The sequence below is a fragment of the Leptosomus discolor genome, chromosome 9 (genome assembly GCF_034619465.1).
Source record: "Leptosomus discolor isolate bLepDis1 chromosome 9, bLepDis1.hap2, whole genome shotgun sequence".
Taxonomy (NCBI): domain Eukaryota; kingdom Metazoa; phylum Chordata; class Aves; order Leptosomiformes; family Leptosomidae; genus Leptosomus; species Leptosomus discolor.
Genome location: NC_141399.1, coordinates 18,018,694 through 18,043,667, shown reverse-complemented (window position 1 = coordinate 18,043,667; position 24,974 = coordinate 18,018,694). Strand labels below are relative to the sequence as shown.

The window sequence follows — 24,974 nt, the reverse complement described above, 5'->3', positions numbered from 1 at the left end:
TGATAGCTCTGTTTTTTTCATGGAATGATTTAATTTAGGAAACACATTTTCCTCCTCTGGAAATCCATGGTGTACAGAGAAGTGATGCAGTCATTTTAGATGTTTCTTATCTGAAATGCAGTTAGATTTCTTCTCATATAAACTTTTTACTTGTGAGTGACACTTGAAAGTAGGTTTAGATATTATTTGCCAGTATGAGCCCTGTCATTTATCTGAAAAAAATAAAGCAATGTCTTGCAAGTCATCCAAGGAGTTAGCAAACTCTTTACAGGGTGGACTTTCTTTATGTATTTGATATGGTATTTGATGCTGCAACATAACTGCTGTCATTGCCTGGAAACGTTTGTATGGTACAACTGAAAACACTAGGACTCCCTTACTTTGCTGAAAGACAGTTTAAATTTATTTGTTGTCTGAAAAATGTGTAGATGGTGTCAGTATTAAAAATGTTGCCTAGGATTATTACGTGTGAAAGAAATGGAAGTTACCTTGTTGATTTTTACTATTTCGTGCTTTGAGACATTCAGCCTATATAGTGTTTTTTCTGGTTTATTTGTTCAGCATTAGCATGCTTCCTTCCCATCTTGGGGCGAATCATTGTTGGAGCATATAAAAATATAAAAGCAGAAATAGTGTTAGGGAGTAATCCCTGACACATTCTGATAGTTTTCATTCTTAAAAGTATGTGTAGTGCCAGAAGACCTTGATTCTACAGACACTGAACATACATATGTGTTTACTTTGCAGTAGCTAGAATTACGTATAAGCATAGAGGTTTTCTATTTAAATTGTGATTTTATTTTATCTTTCTTACTGTGTTGGGCATTGATGAAGCTCAGGATGTCACATGTGTGTGTCATGTTTAATTTCGAGGCTTAACTTTTTCTTCAAAATAGAGCTGTTCACATAAGAAGGGACGACAGATAAATCACACTGATTTTTTGTTAGTTGAATTCCTCTCTTGCACTGCCAGCCCATTTCCACTTCTCAGATATCTTATTCTAGATGTTCTGTTGTATACTGTGTTCTCAATAGACCTGCAAATCCTGAAGTAATCTGAATGTCAGAATAATGGACAGCTCCCTTCTTGTTTCTCCAACTTGGTAAAAAAACCAAAACCAAAAAAATCCTGAAACAGGCTACAATAATATTGGGCGGAATGCAAACAAATTTTGGGTGAGAGAAAAGTACCATGGAAATCAAACCTTTCACTTGCTCTTCTGCATTTCACTGGTTGCTTTTTTTATCAAACCATATTGTTTTTTTCTTTCTTTCTGCTGAATCTGCATCACAGAATCATTTTTATTTAAATTCCTAACTGCTTGATTGTCTCAAAGCAGGGTCTCCTTTACCTATTGCTGATTTTGGTAAAATACCCCCATAAGTTAATTTACTATATTTTTCTTCTCAATTTACCTTTATTTTTCTTTGTCTTTGGTGGATCAGGCTCAAATTCATCATAACACTACTAACCTAAGTTCTACAGACATGTTGCTTCTGTGTCAAAAATCATGCTTTTCTATTGCAGAGTTGGTTGTATCCTTTGTCATACTAAATTGCTTTTTGTTGGTGCATTTAACTGTCCTCCCTTAAATAAAGTGGCAAAGTTTCTTGACAATATGCACTGTCAAGCAACTTGATAGTGATTTTGTTAAATATTGGTAAAACATGATTGGATCTGTATGATGAGCTTTATCTGGATGCTAAGGAACATTTTGGTGGCTGCTTTCACTGCTATTGTAGGCTGAGCTGTATTAATCCTCAATCTAAATGTTACCTCCCTCTGACTTTATAAACAAAATCGATATTAGTGCTGGAGCACTAAATGTATTGTATTACTTTACTGTTAGATTTAAAATGTTTTATATCTGTCTCTGAACCTTTTGGCTGATCTATCAAAGTAATTCTGTAAAAAGCTTTATCCTTGCTGTGTCTTTCCTTGAGTCTAAGGTGGGCCTCTTTTTTTCCTCTTTCCTTGGCTTGCCTCTTCTACCTTAAGGACTCCATCAAATTTGACTGCTTCCAAGCTGACAGGTCCTTCCTCACAGGGTAAAGGCAGTGTTGGTGATGAGAGAAATTCTTCTAACAAATATTATCGGTAAGTAAATTGTGGACTTGGAGGAAAAGCAAGGTCATCATCATACGGAAATACTAAAATTTTGTGGTGTTGGGGTTTTATGTTGTTGTGTTTTTTTTTCATTAGTTGAGAGTGATCTTAAATATTGACTCAAATACTCTTGAGTTTCAAATGTATTTCAGTCAATATTAAGTATGATTTAATAAGTTACTTTGCCATAATTATTCTTCCATGTTTCATTTTGTGTTTTAATATTTCAAAACACCTGTCATGAAATACCCTGTATGCAATTATTTCCTTAGAAATGTTCTGAAGAGCAGTATGTTAAGCTTCATTACAAAATAAAGCAGATGGAAAAAAAAATGGAAATGTGTTGTAAACCTAGAAAAATCATATTTGGAGACTAAAAAGAAATAATAAGTAGGACTAAATAATTAAGAGATAGGTGTTGGAAACCAGTGAAGCCCGTAAAAAGGAAGTATTGCATTTAGGATGCGTTTATGGCAAACTTGCTGAGTAGACTGGATTACTGGAGGCTTTCTGGTTTGTCCTTTGAGTCATCAATTGAGAATTTTGGTACCTAGCAGAGGTGTCGTGTTTATAGTCTCTTGGTTACTGTCTTGAAACAGTACTACTTATGGCTAATTTCCCGCATGTATACTCTGAAACCACGGTTTGACACTGCAAGGGTCTTTAAGGCATTGAGCATTTGTACAGAGTTGGTGTCATTTTAAGCAACCCATCTGTTTTTTCCTAGTCTCCACTTTGCTTCCACAGGGCAAGGCTGAGCCCATTGCTGGAGGTGTCTAAAGAGCTGACCTAGTAAATAAAGCAGAGATTGTCAGGCATAGCCTACAGTGTAGGTATGAAATGCTCTGCCCCAGGTTTGGGACAGAAGGGAGGAAAAGAGGGATGCTGAAGAAGTCTTTGTAAGACAATAACCAGCATGGATGCTGATTTACTCTACTAGAAGGCAGAGGAAACTGCTTCACATACAGGCACTATGTGTGCTAAAAATGCGTAAAGTGGGGATGGGGGAATGGGAGAAGATGGCATATACGGCTTACAGTGTGCTGAATTCCTTCACGTAGACAAATCCCTGTAAAATGATCAAATAACAAAATTATTAATTGGGAGGGACTTGTTGTCATCCCCCTTCTCCCCCAGTAATTCAAATACTCGAGTATTCAAAACAGGACAGAAGACAGCTAGCTTGAGCTCTAGCTTACTGATAGTGTCCAGTTTGTCATATTGATGGACCACCTCTTAAAACAGAGGCAGACTCATCGGTCATTAACAGTTTCTCTTGTTAAGGTCTCCAGCCTTTTCTTGCATAGTCCTGTCTGTATTCCTGATAATGTAGGCAGCTGTTGTGAGCTTCACTTGTTTACTTACACGCTCTGGGTGATGTTAATGGTTAACCTGATAACGCTTTTCTTTTTATTTTTAGTTTTTGCACTTTTTTTTTACTTTTTCTCTTTTATAGTAACAAAAGATCAGCCCAGGGGGATCGTTTATCAGCAATAACCATGGCGTTGCAATATGGATCAGAAAGTGATGAGGATGCAGCTTTGGCTGGTAGGAACTGAAATGCAGTTTCTCTATTTATTTTCTTTAATTAAAATGTTTGGAATAAGCAAAACCGTAGAGCTCCTGATACATTCAGATAGCTTTATTTCAAAAATATTTTGCAGTGTTTCCAAACTCAGCGTGTAATTCTGTTAAATCCTATCCATCTTTCCTCTGAGTACAAATTTATAAATGTACAGCTGGTGAGATCGGGTAGGCCAGACTCGCTTGCTTGTTTTGAATTTACTGTGTGTGTTTCAAAGTGTACTTATTAAAGCTTTAGGAAACTGTTGCTAGTTTTTATTCCTTCTAATATGAAACAGAAGAGGAAACACTGGAGAAGACATTGAGTGCTCCTTGCAGTAAAAGAGATTTACAATACTGCAATTGTTTGAGAGAAATCTCGCTCACACTGGCTTGTTCTTTCTTGCTCTCTTGTGCCATTGGGTCTTTTAAGTACCTGTCGGATGTAATTTTCTTAAGGTGAAGATACTCTAAATGGGATATAAGGATAGATAAATGTTAGAGCTTAATGTAGAAATATCTGGTCTAGCCTAGCAGTCATGAAATCTTACATGAAGGTTTATGTTAAAGCAAAACGACATAAAAAGACATGCCTTCATACAGCATCTGTAGTTTCATATAAGCATGCTTTAGCATTATGCTATAAGCATATATGCATTATATCAGATATTTCAGTATTGGTCTTAAATTGTTATAGGTTGTCTTTTAAGTTAACCTGTGTTGATAGTTGTATTCTCAGTAACTTCCTTGCATTCATCTCAGAGCAGGTTTCCAAAATGGTTTTGTACATATACTGTTGTTGTTGGGGTTTTTTGTTTACATTTTTTCTGCATTGATGTGAGGTGATGCATCTCTTCAAAATATATTTTTGGGGCATTTATGTCACACTTGGTAATTGAATTGTACTCAGCAATGTTTTCCAGTGGATGGATATGCTGTAGAATTTCTTGGATCATTTTAAATCTTGGTACAAGCAAAAGCATTTTTATTCCTGGATAGCCCAGGGTTCAGGTATTGCTCCAGAGCTGCTGCTTTCTGGGAGATGTGAGGAGTATTTAGCTTGGTTCAGCGTGATTGTAGCTGCTATTTTTGCAAATTGTAATTCTGTAAAATCGCATACCTTTATATGTCTTCATGTGATTTAAATTCTTGAAGTGATATAACCGCTTTCGGGTGCCACCTTTACTATGGACATTGTAATTTTCATGGCACCTGAGAAGTATGCACCTGAGACTTTTGCCGTGCTGCTGTTGAAGCTCTCCTATCTCTATTGCATTCATCCAACAGGCAATGTCAATATTTTTGGCAGGCCTCTGTCGCCCATAAGATTTTGGTCCCTCCAACATACTGCTTGGACATCCCTGTGCTTTCAGTCTCAGGATGAAAAAGATTTTTATTTAAACCAAGTGGTCTTTTTATTAGTTGCTCTAGTATCTCATCTTTTTTCCTTCCTGTAACACTCGTTAAAATAAATGAGAACTAGGCTGCATGACTGAACATTAAGAGAACGTTCTCCTTGATACAGAGAACTGAATCTTTATGAGCTTCTTACATTGTAGCAGTTGCCTAAGCAATGAACAGTATCTGTTTTGAATTTCAAGTTTATCCTCAGTTTCAGAGGGTGTCGTGTGATGGAGCTTGTAGAAGATTTCCAGCTCAAATGTACTAGGACATTAGCAGCTTCTGCAGCTCCCTTGCTCCTCATTATAATTCTGTAAAGGCAGGCATAGATGGTTATTATGTATTACTTATTTATAAGTATTTTGTTTTGTAAACAAAGCTATTTTGTTTATTATTATTTCATTTATAAATGTTTTAAGACTGGATGCTGCTTTTGGTTTTGCTAGCATCTATCTTCAGTTAGACTTTGAGCATTCACTGTTGTCTAGGTGCTTTGGGACCACAGAGGAGACAGTGTTTACAGCAAATCACTTACTGAGTAAAGACTAGTTTTCTTTCATACACATTGAAATACTCTTCTCTTTTTCTGCCTCGTCATTGAGTAGGAGTACATGTCTATGATATAGGCATTTATATCTGATAATAAAGCTCAGTTCTGGTTGTAAATTAGATGGCTTCCTCCTTTCACAGTGAAGTCAATTTAAGATTACTTCATTATGAAGCTATCCCTTCATTAGGAAGCAGTCACTGTGGTATGGAATGAACAGCAGGAAATACATTTTGTTTGGGGCTGTTGAATGGTGCATATTTTGTGGTTATGGTTTACTGTGGGTTTGTCTTTTCCTGTATCTGCTAACGGAGTTGTGGTAACAGCTGCATGAAAGAGGGGTAACTGACTGTTACACTCCACTGCCAGTGTGCACTTGGTAGGAATATGGGACCTGGTGCTACTGCATAGTGAAGAATTTAGTCTTGCATGAGATTCTTTGCTCCGTTGCAAAATACGGATTTTTCTGTTTTCTGATCCAAATAATACATTCTTTGGTTCTTAAGATAACAGGTTTCACATTAGGAGAACACTATCGTTTTCTGAATATGTAAGAATTTATAATATTTGATACATTGCTTTTAAAGAATATACGCGTAATGAAAATGTTTATAGCTGTATTACAATATTATGTAAACACTTTCCTTTAGATGCCTGTTTAATTTTTATTTTAGGAAATGCCTTGTGTTTACTTTTAATACAAAGGAAGTACATTTCTTATTTAGGATATTGAACTGCTTTGTTGCTGACTGCCATGTGTCAGAGAACAGCAATATACTTGACAAGTTTGTTATTTTTTCTCTTTCATAAAAACAAGCTCTGCTTTTTCTATTCTGTTTAGCACTCAGAATGGAACTGTTTGAGTAAACAAAACCAAAGACAGTATTTTGCTGCATAATCTATTTTGGAAACTTCCTTTACCTGACAGCATTCTCTTAGCTATGAGCATTTATCTCCCTGTTCAGGTTGATGTGTTAGGTGGGTTAAAGAAAACGCAGTGCTATCTCCAATCTTTTGTTTCTACCTGAGTTACTCTGTCCAGCTCCAGCTACTGCATAGTAGATGGTAGGCCATTAAGTGGTGCTGATAGGCGTACAGATGCATATTAAGATAATGTTGAGTGTGTTCCCTGAAACAGTAATGAACATCTTCATGATGTGTTTGCATTTCTACTGAGGTCTGCTTGTGTTTTAGCTTGCATCTAAATTGTCTGGTAGGTCTCATATGTCACACACTCACACAGATCTGCAATGTTAGACTGTAGAGGAAGAATGATAGTACTATGTTGTTATGCAGTTAGAGCGTCCCCTGGCTTTGTCATCGTTTCAATATGTCTTTACTGAACTTGGATAGAAAGCTTGAAACATTGCCAGCCTCCACTGAGCAATAATGAAAATGCCAGCTGGAAACTTGGCGTAAGTGTTAAGAGAACTGTCTTTTGTGTAACTGAATTACCCAGTGTGTCATCTGCCAAGCTTTCCTTCAAACTTCAACTCATAAGAGGAGAAAAAGGGTGAATAATTTAACTCTAGTATGTGCAAAACCACATAGATTTTATGTTATGCCTGTCTGCAAGGTACAAATAACACCGTTTGTGTTACTGAGGAGTGTGGAAGGGTTGGCCATTTATTGCTTCCCATCCTATATTTCTGCTACCAGTGTTTTTTCGTTCCTGTTGCAATTCTGTTGCTCATGTAATGTTTCTCCTAATTTTATCTGCAGTGAATGCTGGTTCTTCATAGCATTTCTTTCATTCATCCTAATCCTGAAGAACAATATATGCTTCGTACAAGTAACTAGAAAAGTTTCCTGAAAATTTGAAAATACTTTGTTGTGAAATGTTTATGCTAATTATATAATTCTAAAATATTTATTTCTCCTTCATTTTGGTGCATATATTAGAAGTGTACCTTCAAGCCTCAGTGCCATTTTTTTCTGCTAAGCTTCACAGTTTTTGAATTGAGCTATGATTAATATGGTTTAAAGGGTTATAGAAATTTTGGAGTTGCCTTTTATATATATATATATATGCAAAAATTCATTTTTAATGAGGCCATTTTGCTTAACTGGCTAGGCACTTTTGAAAATTCCAGACATGGTTTGTCAGTTTGTATTCTTGTAGTGAGCTTTTGTCAGATAGCAGAATGGCAGTTGTTCAATATACAAATGTATTTGGCACAAATACTGTTACTAATGATTTGATGGGTAAATAAGGATGTGGCTGTTGTATAGGTAGTGTGTAGTTGAATAGTCCTGTTACGTAGTCTCATATATAAACACTTTTCAGCGCTTGTAGGTGGCAAGGGTGTATTGCTAGTGTTGGAACTGAAATCTCATCTGATAAGAGAGATTGCAATACCTACATAAAGTGCTATTTTTGTCAGTTTGAGGCTTATAAGGTATATATGTGGTGTTCTGTTCTGAGGTATGAATCTGACTCAAAGTGGCTGAACACCCTCGATTGAGGGACTGCCTTTTCTTCTGGTTTAGATCTTTATCCATTTGAAAAGTCAACCAAAAAACCCTACTCTGATTTGTCCTGCTTAGTTTCCCATTTTTCCTTTCTCTCTATGCAGCTGCTGCTCGTTATGAAGAGGGAGAATCCGAAGCCGAGAGCATTACTTCCTTCATGGACACTTCTAATCCTTTATATCAGCTTTATGACACAGTTAGAAGTTGCAGAAATAATCAGGGCCAGCTCATATCTGAACCCTTTTTCCACTTGCCTTCCAAGAAAAAGTATCCTGATTATTATCAGCAAATTAAAGCACCTATTTCATTGCAGCAGATCAGGTAAGAAAACAGAATGAAACTGCATCTGGTGGGAAACTATTCAAGGGTTTCTTTTATTTCCAGAATCCTATCTTGTGGTCAAGTTGTCGATACCTGATGCAGTGTATACCATCTTTCCTCTACATTTGATTGCTTCTTGTTTCAACTCGGTCTGCATCAGCCTTTTGGTCATCTTTCGTAGATGACTGCCGTTGGGTTTATTTTCCATGGAGTTTCGTTTGTAATGTGCCTGAAAGGTTGGCATATCAATAATTCTGAAGGCTAGATGGGCAGCAGAGGTGAAAGCTTCTGCAGAACACCCCATTATTCTCTTTCCTTGACCTTGATGGCTTGGTTACCTCTTACTGCCATATTTTTTAAATTAATAGTCTTCAGCAATGCAAGTTGTAGAAAGATAGTTGCAATTACATTCCTTTTGTCTAGGTCACAGTATAACTGTGGAGAATAATTATTTTCATTCATGAGGTAGTATGGATTGTGATGTCTGGACTGAAGTAAGCAGTACACCATTTATAAATCTGTGAGCCATGAAAGGTTCGTCAACTGCTAGAGTGCAGTTGTCAGACTAAAAACCTGAGTGAAAAGGAGTAAGCAATATCTTTCTTTAGTGGTCCAGGATAAGCTAATATGACAGATATGTGCCAGGGTCCTGAGTTCATTAATAGACCTTAATGGCACTGACCAGCCTTGGGTGGCCCTGGCCTCCTGGGGCTTCAGTCCCTGCCCGAGCTACACTGCAGGAGAGCTGGTCCTCCAGATTTAGTGAATGACTGGACCCTAACGCTGTTCATGTGTTTGTAATCCACTCTGATGCATACATCTATAAATTTTAGTCATACCACAGTATGATCTACTAGACTTGGTATAATTGTTGAATAAGCAGTGTCTTTGTTAAATCAGAAAGTAACAAAGCTGTTTTTATTTTTTTATTTATTAACCTGTCGGAGGGTGTTCTGCATGTGCTGGGGAGCAAGTATGGAGCTGCCACACTGGTTATCTGGCCATCAGTGGCTTTAAAGCATTTTTTCTTATGTCTTAGTACAGCTGTTGGCTTGGCAAAGAAAGTGTCTTGTGTTGAACAAAGCACAAAATGTACTCCATGGGGAAAAAAAAATAGGTGAAATTGAGAAAAATCATTGGCAGTTGACAGGAAGCTCTTTGTCTGAATGTACCAGAGGATCGGCTCAAATTATGCATAAACGGATTTAATTGGGAGAGACCTTCCATTAAAAATACACTTGATTTCAGTTACAGGACAAATAATTTGCCATAGGGAGGCAGCTGCATTTCTGCTTTACTTACAGTGTAGGCAGGTTGCATCTGGCTATGTGAACAGTACAGAAATTACACACAAACATACGAAGAACTGTAGAAAAAAATGACTAATCTTACTGACTGAGAGCTTAGAAAATAGAGACAGACAGTGTTTTTAGAAATAGTGTTTGTAGCTCACAAGGTAAAGTACAGTATTTGTAATAGTCCAGCTTCTTTTAGCAAATTCTGAAGTTCAACTCTTCTTCGAATTACCACATAATCTTCACTTCTTACTATACCTAAAAAGACTTGAAGTCATGCATATGTTTACTTACTTGATGTGCTTTAGGGAAAACTGAAGCCAGCATGGTTTTACTGATATCGCAAGTATGTCTTTAGGTATTCAAAACTGCCACTCATTGGGGGTGGAGTTTTTTTGTGGTTTGGTTTGTTAGGGTTTTTTTTTGTGGTGGTGGGTTTTTTGTGTTTTGTGGGTTTTGATTTTTTTTGCGATGTACGTGCAAAGAGCATATCTTCTGTTCACAGATGGGGACAGAAAAGTTAATTGTCCTAGTGAGAAGTTGAAGGTGTTGGAGTAAAACTTGGCATTCCTGTCTCATATCTGTTTCATTTTGGCATCTGGCTACCTAGTCTATCCTGCCGGAGTGAACTGTGAAACGTGTGGCCGTTGCAAATTTTACAGCTAGTCGTATTTCAGGAGTTTGTCTGTGTTAAATGCAGGAAAAGCCTTACAAAATAATATATGATTTCTGGAGGGAGAGTATGGGTACATTTTGTTTTAATGAGATGTGCATTATACCTGTCCCAGCCTCTCAATCACTTTACAAACATTATGAGTTGAGTGCTGATCCCGAGCTGTTCCTGGATATTGGAGGTAATCCTGCTGATGGCTTTTCTGCTGGTTTCCTCCTGACTTGCTCTTTACAGAATCACAGAATAGCTGAGGTCAGAAGGGAGACCATCCAGTCCAACCCCTGGCTATAGCAGTGTCACCCAGAGCCAGTTGCCCAGGGCTATATCCAGTCAGGTTTTGAATGTCTCCATAGACAGAGACTCCACAACCTCCTTGGGCAACTAGTGCCAGCATTTGACCACCCTCACAGTAAAAATAAAATTAAAAAAAAGAAGCTTTGGGGTTTTTTTTCTTGTGTTTCAATTTGTTTCCATTACCTCCTGCCCTGTCAGTAGGCACAGCTGAGATGAGTCTGGCTCCCTCTTCATTCCCTCCCACCACGTATTCATACACACACTGATGAGACTCCCCTGCCTCAAACAGGAGAAAACTCAGAGCTGTAGAACAAAAATATCCTATTTAAAAAGGAAGGTGTGACTCTGTGAAGGCTGTGACTTTCAGGTGTGGTAAAAGTGCATGGTGTGGAGGTTATTTTACAAACTTAACATTGCTAGTGAAAAGTCATTCTGTAATTATAAACGACTGGAGGAATAGTCGGGAAATAATGCAGGAGACTGTGTTCGTTTACCCAGTACATAAGTGCTACATCCTGGCATGCTTACAAGAACTGTGTTCCTTATTAATTTTTGCAGTCTTAGTCAGTATGATCCCTAAGGCAAGTGGGTCAGCCTTTTCTACACCAGAGGAGGGAAGCACTCCCTGGCAGCAGTTCTCTCCTAAAACAACTGTGAGAGTGGAGTGAGTGCACGGGCACTGAAATCAGTATCTTCATTGGCATGCCCCAGTGTCTTGCGCTCCAGGAAGCTAGGGTTATAGTTGAGGTTTAAAAAAATGCATGGATCTAGTGTAAAACGTGGTTGGTTTTCTGTGATGTCTGCTATTTGAGGATTTGAAATGCATTTTACTTACAAATGTGCATCGTTTTGGATAATGGTCTGCGACAAGGGAATCTAAGTGTTACATTTCACTGCACTGGGATGTGTTGAGGTTCTCCTGAAACTGTGAGATTTGTGGTGGCTCTTGTTGCCTTTGGATTAATTATTAATTAGAGTTGAACTTACAATGTACACGATCATCTGGTTAAACGTATTTTGCCATATAATTTAGCCACTTCTAGTAATTTGGCAAATAAAGGAGTGAAACTTGTCCTGAAGTAATAGAGACTGCTGTCTGGATTAAAGCCTGATTGGTTCAGAGAATTTTATTTTTTTTTCTTTTTCTAAATAACAGAGCTTAAGCCCATTACAAATTAAGTTCCTTAATTAAAAAAATTTTTAAAAAGTAAAATTTACATTAAGATTTTATTATTACATTGACTTTGGAAAACTAATGTCACCGTGTTTCAGTTTGCTTAATTTTTGAATAAGCCAGTTGGGAAAACATTCTCCACAGAGAAGATGATGTCTCTGTGATATTTAGAATACTTTGTAAATTTTCACTTCATCTGAGATTTAGCTGTTCTTTCATTCCTTTTTTCACTTAATATAACTTAATATTTGTTGAATATTGCACATTTTTAAAATCTTCTGTCTAACCACTTTTTCTACCTTAGCAAGTACTTTCAGTTCATGTTGTACATAAGGCCCTTATGAAATCACAGGTTCAAATAAACAAGGTGCCCGACGTACTTTATAAGATGACGACTGTCATTCCTCAATAGGACATTTGTCAAATACCTTTCGTGATCGCATGCATTCTTTGTTAACTGGATTTTTTTTCCTAAAGAGGCAGGACTAACACTCCATAATTTCTGAATAAAAGAAAAGAAGTTACATGATAACTGTTTTTAGCTGTGTGTTTGAGGGTTTTTTTCCTAAGAATTTTTTAGGCATAGTGTGTGTATAATATATTAGATTATATGATTATATGGAGAGAATATGTCTCTTGTCTTCAGTTCTTTCAGCTATTCCATCTGGAAGGGCTGATGAGTTTCCAGTAGAGTTGTTAGGAAGTTGGGTGCCAGCTTATTGTATGTTTTTTTAATCACTATTCTGATTTTGACCAAATTAAATGTCAAAGCAGTGTTGTTTTAGGCTTAGTGGCCTTATGAAACTGTAGCCTGCCTTTTAAACTATTTTTTTTCGTCGTTTTGCAAAAGTCATTATGTTTAAATGGATATTCTTACTCATGCTTTCGGGTACAATTGTATCACTGTCAATAATTTCACAGAAATTTCTCTTGGTTTCTAGTGTGTAAGTTTAGTTTATATTATGTTGGCAGTGACTTTCTATAGAGCCATGGATTTGGTTAGTTTTAGCCGTGCTTTGCGAAATAGACCGGTGTTATTCTTTCCTTCCAAGATTGGGCAAATGACTTTTTAAAAATTTGTTGTGAAGCTGCATTTCATACTCTGAATCCAGAAAAGGCATGATACTCGAGTTCTGCTGAATTTGAGTAACTAAATCTGTTCAAAGTACTTCTGTGAATAACCTTAATTAATCATCTTATCATTTGCTGACAGCAAGTGCATTGTAGAGGGTGGTAAGGTAGGAGGTTATTTGCAGACTAGAACAGGGTTACTTTTGTGCCTATGCATTTTTCATTCTTCATGTATGTGGTTGGAAGCTGTCTTATCTTTCCAAACCATACAGGCTAAGTCTTGATTTTTTTTGTTGTCAGGCCTTTCATGAATACAACTGTGAGTGTAGGTTGTTTCCTTAAAATCAGATGGCCTGCACCTTGATTATTTGGTTGTGGATAAACAAATGCTGATAGAAGCAAGATTTTATTTCCTGGTAAAATAATTTGAATGATAGGTCATCCTTCCTTTTTAAGACAGTGTTTCCTCTTCCTCTTCTTGCTGTAGGTTAAGATTTAAAGGAGTAAGATATAATTAATCTGCTTTTTTTTCACTTGTGAGCTACTGTCAGGGTCCTCACCTTCTCCATCAGCTTAAAGATTGTGTTTCTACAGGGTCTTGAGAGAGCAGAGAATCAGTGCACGTAGAATGTTATATTTAAGACTAATGGCAACTTCATATGTTTTTTCTGCTTTTTGGTGCCTCAGGGTTAGACTGCTGCATTGTAATGTGCATAGGTCACTGCCTAAGTACACACAGATGAAGCTAGTGTGGTATACCAAGACTATGTGGAGCAAGTGGTATATTTTTAGATGAAGCATGTGATAGTGGTGTTCCAGGCTCTGCATGAGCTACCTGTCTGTCTCTGGGAGGAGAGGGAAAGCAAATCCCAGATTTGTTACTATCAAGTGGCCATATCATGAAATTCTACAGGACCAATTTAGAATTCTCTTTCTGTAAAAAGAAAATTGTTGCAGGCAGGATATATTCCCTATGAAACACTATTGCCTTGCTTGTTCTACCTGCAGCTTGCTTTGAATTTGTTCTGCTTCAAAGGATATGGCAAATTCCCGTGTTCCTCAGCTTGATAAAACTGGTGCCTAAACATACAGAATTTGATTGATCAGAATCAGGATATGTTACTAATCAGTAAATCTGATTTATAGTATCATGCTGACAGTGTTACTTCATAGATTCTACATAGGTCACCTACAGATGATAAGGGTATAGAGTTGTCTGTTGGCTTTAATGTCTCAGGAGGATGGTCGATGTTGAGTTTTTTTAGTCAGTGTAATCTTAGACCTTCAGTGATTCTTTCAGGGCAGCTTTAAGTTGGATACAGAACAACTCCAAATAAAGAGGAGTACCACCAAGTGATAGTAGGGAGAAACAATTTGAATTGAAGAAGTGGTCCTTCAATTAAGATGTAGTCCTTTAGTGTGTGGGGGGTGTGTGTATATATGTATGTGAACTTGCAATTCTGTAATTCTAATTTAGTAAATTAATTGGAAGACTAGGAACTTCTACAGTTTTTATTCTTACTGCTGTCCAGTCTCTCAAAACTTGTTTTAGATCTCTGGAAGAAGGGAAACATGCCAGAGTTGCACAAGAATGTTTATAAACTACATGCTACTAATATTTAAGCAAAATTTGAGCCAGGAGTTGAAAAGCAGGAATATTGCATGCAGACTTGATTACTTGCAAGAGGTTGAACTACAGGGTAGAGCTTGAGAGGACTATATCCCTGCTTGGTTGTTACGATTTCTGAACCATGATTCCTTGTCCTCTAGAAGTTGTCTTTATCAGTAAAAAGCATTGAGACATTTTAGGCATTTGTCTTAAGTATTAGTATTCAAGTCTAAGGTAGTTGTGGTAGTCTTCACTTTATTAGATCCCTAGTTAGAGCCTAATTCTGCAAATTTGTCAGTATGAGTTGTCACTTGGAAATGGCTAACACCATCTAGATCCAGGGGGAGAAAATAGTCTGTTGGTCAGCATTTCTCTCCAGTGCTGCTCTTTAATTGACTTCTATACAGAACTTGCTTCCTTTTTTTTTTTTTTTTAATGTTGTTAGTTCTAAAGTTCTAAAGTACTTTAGCTGACTTGAGTAGCTTTTTCTAAGATGCAGAATTGCCTTTAGACATTATTTTTGTTTTCCATTAATCCTTTGAAAGTTTTGAATCTATAAACATCTGTAATAACATCACCAAATAAGGATATTACTGCTTGTTTACACACTTAATTGCCGTATGTGCCTTGACAAATTGTCATGTTCTTAAATAATTCTGTTTTGAAAAAATAAAACTCACTTTTGATGTTTTTGATAAATGTGAACTAATTAGCTGGGGTTTTGATGCGAGTTTTTTCTATTCCGTGTTTCCTTGAGTATTCTCTTAATGATGTGCTAGCTTTTGTAACAACAGCAAGTGTTTGTGTGCTGAAGTCCTGTAATTGCTTGTCAATATTTTTGTTGGACTACATGAATTGATTACATACATTTTACTCTATAGATTGTGCAGTTTGCTTTCTGTACCAGAGAGTGTTTGGATTAGCTGGAGGAGATGTAAGGTGGCCTTTAGTGTTTGCTACCAGACAGTGGCAAGAGCATGAAGTAGACTCAGCATTTACATGTTCAGTATTTATAAGCCTATGCATCATATGCTAGTGGTTTAGGGCAAAATAATCCTGAATTTAATGGGCTTTTTATTTTGTTTTTTATTGACTTTTAATACCATTCACATATTCCTTAACATATGCAAATAATTGTTGCTGGGGTTTTACAAGGTAGAAATGGAGGCTGACTTTGCCATTTCTTCATGACAATTTAATTGGTACCCAAACTCTTTTGCTTTGGTATGTGTGTATTTGTTTTTAGTAAAACATACAATTAATAATCTCATGAAAATTATATTGGTAACTCTCCTTTTTTTGGAATTGCAAAGTGAGCGAAGCTGACAGGAAAACTTCTTGTTTATCTGTTGCTTCAGTTGGAAACATTAAAAATAATTTTAAAAAAATGCATAAAGGTTTGCAAGATAGTGATGTCTTAAAAAAGATACATGAACAAGTAATTTTCTCCAGATCTTACATTTAGAATATCTGTCAAAAATTGGTTTTTTGCTTTTCTCATAGTCTTTGAGGGTGCAAGAGTTCTTCAGATCTGAAAGAAATTAAAAAGAAACACACTCTATTTCAGTGAAGCACATGCAGCTGCCATCCTGGCAACATGCAGTTAGTTGGATGTTTCTGGGAAAATGTATTTTGCTTATGACAGCTTTATAGACACATGTGCACATCTCAGTAGTTTTTATAGCAGTTTCAGCTCTGTGCCACATTTAATCCAGCCGTGACTTCCTCACCCTTGGCTGACTAGTGAAGAGTCCTGTTTAACACAAGTTGAACACGTTACTCTTTGTTTGCTGGTTCAGCTGTAAGGTCACATTGACAGGTAAGGCTTGGGACTAAAAGATACTATATTAAATTTATTTTGTGGTAGTGCTTATGCTCTATCAGGCAGGTTCGTGTTCAGCTAGGTGCTGTAGAAACCAGACTAGGTTTAAAGGTGGTACATAACTGGTGGATGTGACAGGCAAGCAGGTGAGAAAGGAAGGAGGATGAGTGCCTTTTGCAGTTGTGATAGTGTTTGTTTTGTGTGTTGTTGCAGATTACTGTTTTCTGTTGTGTTTAATGAGGTGTTGGAAGGTTTAAAAAAGTTGGCTAGAACTTTCACCGCTTGTGCAAGGAAATACGAAAAAGCACATTAAGTTATTGGCAAACTTAGTGCACTGATTCATCTGTTTAGCATATGAAAAATGATGACTGTTTCTTTGTCTTTAGTGCTTTTCTAACTGTTTTCACATGAAGTGCACTTTGTGGGTAGCAGCAATCAGCAACCGGGTGGTTTTAAGAGAAGGCAAAAATTGGAGGGGGTTAACATGAGAGGTGTTGGGCACTTTTGGCTCTCACTGAAGATGAGTGGAATTGATGTGTAGGGAAGGCAGTGTTCATGGCTGTGCAGAGCTAACCCATCACATTGACATCATACCCAGGCCCTACAGGTCACAGCTGAGGTGTACTGGAGTAGTCTCAGCATGTTGTGCTTCTGCCTTATCTGTACCGCATCTTGTCCGAGTATGAAAATAGGACTTCACTCTGCACAACTTTCAGGAGAGCAGCTTTCAGAATTATTGAAATCATTCTTTAAGAGCAGATGTTTCCCTAATATAGTTACAACTGGAAGATGTTACTGCAGCATCAGAAAAAGAAAACACGTTCCTGTAATTAGAGCTCTTTGGATATTGATTTACCATGAAAACGAAGATATTAAAGAACTGTTTTGCAATGTGTAACTTGTGAAATATCTGATTGGTATTTCTTTTTTGCAGAACCAAACTGAAGAACCATGAATATGAAACTTTAGATCAGCTGGAGGCAGATCTGAACTTGATGTTTGAAAATGCCAAGCGCTACAATGTTCCCAATTCTGCTATCTATAAAAGAGTACTGAAAATGCAGCAGGTTATGCAGGTATGTGTAGTAGAACAGTGAAAAGGATATAACTTCATACATTAATTTATTTCCCTAATAAATATTTTTCAAAAATATTTTTTAACTAGACCTGTATTTGGAGTATCATTTTCTTGCTTAGGGGGAAGTATGGGAATGAAGAGCATCATAGGGTGATTTTTCTTCAGCACACCTGCTGCCTTCTGTGATTTTTTTTTGGTCACTGTTATTCCTTACTATGACTCTTAACCCAATTAAGTTGCAAGAAAATTGATGATGTGGGGTTTTTTTAGGGTTTTCAGGTAATTGGAAGATGCTAAAGTGCTTCAAATTTCATGAAGTGTTCCAGCTACATGCTCCAGTCTGAAATGGCATTGTTTTCAAATTGGTTCCTCAAATACTTTTTCTGACAGTTAAAAAGAATTATACTGCTGTTTTATGTTGGCCATCTTATATTAAATACATCACTGGAAATATTTTGATGGTGATTTAGTCTCAAAATCCTTAGTTACACCTTTCTTTGTGCATCTGATCTGTTCTGATGTTTAATACTGTTTTGGAAATGTCCAGCAGTGAGTTTGGCTTCAGGGATTTGTTCTTTTTTCAGGCAAAGAAGAAGGAGCTTGCTAGGAGAGATGACATTGAGGATGGGGACAGTATGATTTCTTCTGCTACATCTGATACCGGAAGCTCAAAAAGAAAAAGGTATGTACTTCTGTAGTTCCTGCAGACCATGACTTTGCTACATCTTTTATTTGTTAAAGAGAATATTCAGTCATGGCTTTTTGTGTAAGGATTTGTAGTTCTGCAACTTAACCTTATTAAGTGTTGGTTGTAATTAATTTGAAACTGTTTGCTGATTTTTATTTTCCTTTTTTGGCCTATTAGTGGGCAGTTGTCAACATAACTTCAGGAAGTGGCACGGGCACTGTAGTTGCACTGAGTTAGGTAATTTTGCCAGTGGATTTCAGGATTTTTATTTGTGGTTTGGTTTTTTTTTAGTCTGATGTGTGGACTGTCTTCACAGGTTGTTAGCAATTATTGCTTCTTTTCTACTACTTCTCCAGCTAGTAGTTTGGGTGGCAATTTCAGAATATAATTAAAGCTAACACTATAGTTGAACAAATTTTTTGAAAGTTTATAGTATTAATCTACAAATATTTTTATTTGGTAAAGTCTCCTGGCATAAACATTTTTATTTTCCGTGACCTGAACTCTGGTTGAGGAGTTTTCATTGTTGATGCTAGAGGACTGCTTCTCTCCCCCTTTTGAATTTGCAGTCTTCTATTACTCACCTGTTGGCAGCTGAGCTGAAGAAGGTATTTGACAGATAGATAAACTGAGTATAATAGGTTGATTATTCTGGATATTTTAACGTAAACAAAATTCACAGTTATTCAAAATATACTCTTTTAGTAAGCAATAATGGTGGTTTATGGAAAGTATTCTTTAAGAGTGATAGCTGTGGTGTAATTAAAATGAGTGATGCATTTCACCCCAACAAGGGATAGTTTCACTAGTCTGCCTTGTGTTATAATTTAAAGTAAGTTCTAACTTCTGATAATATTGTTGCAATAGCAGGAACTGCCAGTGTAAAACTGTAATTCATAATCTTTCTTTGGTGTTGATTACAACCTTCAGCTTCCTGTATTTTTGGTTCTTTTTTTTTGTCACAGTAACAGCAGTTGGGAGGGGGGAAGGGAATGAAATAGAGCGTCAGCAAAGATCCACTTAAGAGCAATCAAGGAAGTGCAACAATGTACACTCATAAAAAATCTGCAGAGAGAAACTGTTAACGTGGATTTAGGAGGTGGTGCAGTCTAGGGATGGTAGGAAGGAGAAATGTAGTGGGGTGGTAAGACAGAGCACCAAATAAAGAACAGGAAGAAATAAATTGCAAAAATTACTAGTTTTGTGATCTTCAGATTCAAAGAGTATTAACCTAATTGAGCAAGTCAAACTGTCATGTGTCCTTTTAACCCGATGTAGCTTTTGGTCACCTTGTGCAAGATAATACTGAAATGCTTAAAAGAAAAAAAATCTGTCAGGCCTTGTCATCTAAGAACAGTAAAAGAGAAAAAGTTGTGTTCATAGGTAAGGGAAATCAAAGTGATTTCATTTTCTTCATGGCTGAAGAGAACCTGAAAATGTTTTTGATGATGTCAGTTCAATACTTGTTATCAGTTTCACTTGCTGAATGATAGGAAGTAAAAGAAGATTGGAAATGCTGCTGATAGCAGAAGCGAAGCCTGAGAGGAAATCCAAAACGTTGCTGAAGAAGGAAACTAAGAACCCAGGCAAAATTCATCCAGTTGGGAAAATAATAGTGTCACAGAAGAAAATCGTTTAAATGTCCCGTTTTTATGTATCGGATGCATGACCTGAATCTTGAGTATTGGCAGGCCTTTTACTATTTCTGCTTTGGTTTTGCTTTACCTACTTTAATCGAACAAAATGTTAAAACTTGGAAACATGTTAAAATGTAGACCTCGGAAGCATGTCTCTGCTCTGCATTGCTGATCTGCCAGTGTGAACCACTAACTAACATTTTCCAGCAGTGAAGATAATACAGAAAAAAGATAATTAACCTATAGAAGATACATTTTGAATTTTCTGACATGTTGTGACATTAATTTTCATTAGTTATCTCTTGCTCCTTGGTGAGGTCAGCAAAATATCTGAGGCATGAGGTTATGCTGGATTAGGTATATTTTAAATGTAGGAGGAAGAGATCTAGATGATGGAAAATTTGTGATGCAGTTTGCTTTCTAGCAAGTTGTGCAAATGAAGGTAGTTTTGTTGTTGTTGTCCTTACAGATACTATAGCCAAAGTTGTAACTACTTGAATAAGTGTTGTAGAGATTGCAATTTGGAAGCCGGTTTAGAAGTGCTTTGTAGAGAGTCCATTTCTAAGAGTGCTGTGGTATCTGAGCTGACATTATAAATTATTAATATAAGATTTCCTCTCTGTTATCTGATTTGCCTATAGATCTTGTAGTATATGTACAGGGAGCCGTGCATAGCTGTTTTCCTGATAAGCTGTGTCTTGGTTGTGCTGTCAGATTTCTTGAGAGAACCATAATAGCTACACATAGGATGACATAAAGTTCATGGTGGTAGCGTGTACGTGGCCGTTTTCTACCTGGATGTGCAGTTTTGGTGAGCTTTATTGACTTGTAATTTCATTTGACTGTGGTTGACAGATATTTAAGCAATTCAGACCTTCTTTATTACATTCTTGATGTCCTTGTATCCTTGTATCTAGTACTGAAGAAGATACAGAATTGCTCTGAGATAAATAGCTCAGGTCTTTGATATTCTGTATTAAGGGGAGGTAGTGAAGAAGATTACTCTGAGATAAATAGCTCAGGTCTTTGATATTCTGTATTAAGGGGAGGTAGTGAAGAAGATTACTCTGAGATAAATAGCTCAGGTCTTTGATATTCTGTATTAAGGGGAGGTAGTGAAGAAGATACTGCCTGAGGGGTTTTTCCCTGTTAGCACTAGATCTTGAGGTCCTGGATTGAGATGCCTAGTCCTGACTGATCTGTTTTCTCTGCAGCTAGAAACTGCTTAGAGCCCCTTTTGACCTTCACACTTTTGAAAACTAGTTATTGTTTTATTCTGTGGAACACTTAAACTTAAGGTGAATGAGAGGAAAGTCGTATCTTAAAGTTGGTTTCCTGCTTATTTAGCAGACTGCTATGTGATTTGGAGCTGAGAACCTTTGAGAAGGGTTGTCTTAGCTGGAAAGAAACCAGCTTTGTTTTCGTGAAAGTGGAGAGTTTGGAAGATCAGACTAGAAGACCTGACTTGTTTAGCCTATGGTGCTGTCATTATTTGCAAATAGACCTATGTTTTTAGTACACTGTCCTAATGTGGAACTTCTTGTGTGTGTTTAGGCGGTTGCAGGTGTTTTTTCATGGCAGAGGATAACGTCATTTTGGTGTTAGTGTTGGAAGTGGGGAAAAGAGCCCCTGACATTTATTCTTTTCCTTTTTTTGTTCTTCTCCTTAACCTGACAGTAAAAAGAATATACGCAAGCAACGAATGAAGATCTTATACAATGCGGTTCTGGAAGCTCGAGAACCAGGCACTGGCAGACGGCTCTGTGATCTGTTTATGGTTAAGCCATCCAAAAAGGACTATCCAGACTATTATAAAATTATCTTGGAGCCAATGGACTTGAAAATGATAGAACACAACATCCGCAATGATAAGTACACAGGGGAAGAAGCCATGATTGAAGACATGAAGCTCATGTTCCGAAATGCAAGGCATTATAATGAGGAAGGCTCCCAGGTACTGTTTTGATTCTGCAGTCACACTTATCTCTGCTTCTTTGCAGACACATAAGTTATGTTAGGATGGTTTACCTTTGGCTATTACTCATGTTATTTATGATAATTATTTATTGAACTAAAATAGAAATATGACTTTTTCTTCCTGATGATATTTTAAATTCTTTCTTCTGGTATAGTTGTTTGAACATGAAACACAACATGCTGCTATGTGAAGGTTAAACTTATTTCCTGTTAGCTGAACTTGTTCCTTCACTGTGAAGAATATCAGCTGAATGTTTCCCAGTATGTTTTAAAAAAATAAGCTGGTTACTAAATTCTCATTGTTCATCCTCAGTTAATCGCGTGAAAGTATTTGCACAGTGAACGGTCATCAGTATGTGATTTGGAGCTGAGAACCTTTGAGAAGGGTTGTCTTAGCTGGAAAGAAACCAGCTTTGTTTTCGTGAAAGTGGAGAGTGTGGAAGATCAGACTAGAAGACCTGACTTGTTTAGCCTAGGAACAGCAGTCTGAAACGAATATGCTTTTCTTCACAAATACATTGTACGGTGTTTCTATACTGTGATGTTTCTCAGGCTGCAAGCATGGTGTTGTGCAACAGGGTGGTGGTAAGAAACCTCCATCTGCTTCTAATGAGGAACTTGATCAGCTACTGTACAGGACTTTATGATGAGGTTGCATTTACTGCGGTTGGATTTGAAGACCCAGGAGGACTGTTCTAGTCCCTTGTACCTTGCTGGAATCACAATACTTCGAGAGATCTTTCATTGCCCAGCAGAATGGTTTAATAAGGAAGTTGATAAGACAACTGCACCTTACCATTTTGTAGTCTTTGGTATAGAAATGCAGCTTAATTGGGTAATTTATTCAAGATTTATATCTCCCTGATTTAGATAGTGTTCATCAATTCTGCTTACTGGTATGTCTATTAAAGGTGAACATTTGAGAAATAAGCTCTTAAGTACTTGGGTTTGCATTCAGCTTTTTCCAACTAACATTTAAATGTTTCTTGGGGGCTAGTTCTAAACTAGTCTAGACACAGTAAACTTTGTTTTTTTTGTTTTATGATTACTTTACTAATTAATAGGTATACAACGATGCCCATATGCTGGAAAAGATCCTTAAAGAAAAAAGGAAAGAACTGGGACCCTTGGCTGAAGATGATGATGTTGCATCCCCTAAACTAAAGCTAAGTAAGGCAACCTCGTACATTCCTATGTCTAATTTCAACATGTATGAAAACCCAACAATACAAGTTAACAGATCTTCCTTTTAGAATAGAAGACATGATCTGCAAATTTATACCAACATGCAAACTAGAATTATACTTTCAAAATTGTGACGACAGCAATGGTGTGTTTATATGTGCACATAATAGAATTTGGTTGTTGCATGTAGTGTTTTTGAAGAAAAGTAATTTAGAATGAAGAAAAAAAATTTTAGCATGGTTGGAAGACACGTTTAGTCATGTGGTGTTATCGGAATGTAAGATGCTGCATTATGTGCTCAGTAACACTTCGTTAGCGCACTTAATGTGTGCTACTGGGCTTGCTTACAGGTAAGGTGCTTCTGAGTAAAACTGAGTAAAGCTTTTAATTTCACTGGTCAAATGTCTGGAATTTCCACAGAATGATTAAAAAAATGTGAGCTTTATTTGGAAAATTACTGAAAGCCATGAAAAACACAGAAGCAAAATTTCCAACTATGTCTGTTCCTAGAGCTGTTGCCCTTACAAACTAGATTTGCTGCTGCTCAAACCTTACGTTCCTTTAATATGTGTTCAGAACATAGCAAACTGAGAAGGTCAAAATTGCACAGAAAGGCTTAAGGAAACTAACTGCACACAGCCCTTTTAAACATAGAAATGCGTAGCTCTTAGGTAAGGTACAGGTAGTAGAGAATTCACAGGCAGAGACTGCAGTACAGTAACAGATACTGAATTAATCAGAAAGCTAATCTGATTGATAATCCCATGGGAGGCCTTATTTTACATTTTATCTGTAATAATCCTCTCTAATTTGGCATAAACGTGTCATAAAGGCATCTGATAATATTTAGAATCCTTAATATTAGTGATAGCAAAAACCCTGTGCTGACTGGATTTTTAATGGCTGTAGAGAGAAATTCATGTAGAGCACTATAGTAAGACCAAACTGAATTTAGAGGAGTTATTGATAACATGAGGTAGGAAATGATGTTTTCCATGACTGAGTCTGAGGAGACCTTCGCCAGGTGGACCATATAGTAACATATGATTCTGTGTTTGCTAAAAATAACATTTTTAAAAAAAATATTAATTTGAAAAATAAAGCAAGCTGCAACTAGGAAAGGGCTCCATGTTGTTAGTCTTCTGCTCATACCATAAAGTGGTTCTTCACTAAGTAATTCTCCAGTGGAAAGGAGATGGACAAAGAAGTGTGCAAGCTCTGGTTTTGTAATGATTTTTTTTTTTCTTTTTCTCTGCTTAGGTAGAAAAAGTGGCATTTCTCCTAAAAAATCGAAATACATGACTCCAATGCAGCAGAAATTGAATGAGGTGTATGAAGCAGTTAAGAATTACACGGATAAACGAGGCAGGCGACTGAGCGCCATCTTCTTGAGGCTGCCATCTCGGTCTGAACTTCCTGACTATTATGTAACCATTAAAAAGCCCGTTGACATGGAGAAGATCAGAAGTCATATGATGGCAAATAAATACCAGGATATAGATTCCATGGTAGAGGACTTTGTAATGATGTTCAATAACGCTTGCACATATAATGAGCCAGAGTCTTTGATTTATAAAGATGCCCTGGTCCTGCACAAAGTTTTGCTTGAAACTCGGAGAGAAATAGAAGGAGATGAGGATTCTCATGTGCCCAATGTCACTTTGCTGATTCAGGAACTTATCCATAACCTTTTTGTATCTGTTATGAGCCACCAGGATGATGAGGGTAGATGCTACAGTGATTCCTTAGCTGAGATTCCTGCTGTTGATCCCAACTTCCCAAATAAACCTCCTCTGACTTTTGATATTATCCGAAAAAACGTTGAAAATAATCGCTATAGAAGATTGGACTTATTCCAGGAGAATATGTTCGAGGTACTGGAGAGGGCAAGGAGAATGAACAGGTGAGTGAAGCCATATTTTTCAGGTATCCTTTGTCTTATCACGTGAGTTTTGCATGTTAATATTAGACAAAGACTGAAGGTTTTTTTAAAGTGTTTGCTTTTCTTGATGTGGGTGTTTAGAAAACTAAATCTCAAAAGCTCTGTCAGGTCTTTACTG

The 24,974-nt window shown here is 37.0% G+C and overlaps 1 protein-coding gene across 11 annotated transcripts in view; it reads left to right on the top strand.

Moving 5' to 3' along the window:
- PBRM1 (polybromo 1) overlaps positions 1–24,974 on the top strand; it is a 64,578-nt gene that overhangs the window by 9,343 nt on the left and 30,261 nt on the right. For all 11 annotated transcript variants that reach the window (XM_086470578.1, XM_086470574.1, XM_086470577.1 and 8 more), the window contains exons 10-17: positions 2,000–2,098; positions 3,564–3,655; positions 8,195–8,411; positions 17,284–17,425; positions 18,012–18,109; positions 21,430–21,706; positions 22,794–22,899; positions 24,175–24,817. In XM_086470578.1, the coding sequence (XP_086326704.1) occupies positions 2,000–2,098; positions 3,564–3,655; positions 8,195–8,411; positions 17,284–17,425; positions 18,012–18,109; positions 21,430–21,706; positions 22,794–22,899; positions 24,175–24,817 (1,674 nt within the window). The remainder of the gene's footprint in view (positions 1–1,999; positions 2,099–3,563; positions 3,656–8,194; positions 8,412–17,283; positions 17,426–18,011; positions 18,110–21,429; positions 21,707–22,793; positions 22,900–24,174; positions 24,818–24,974) is intronic.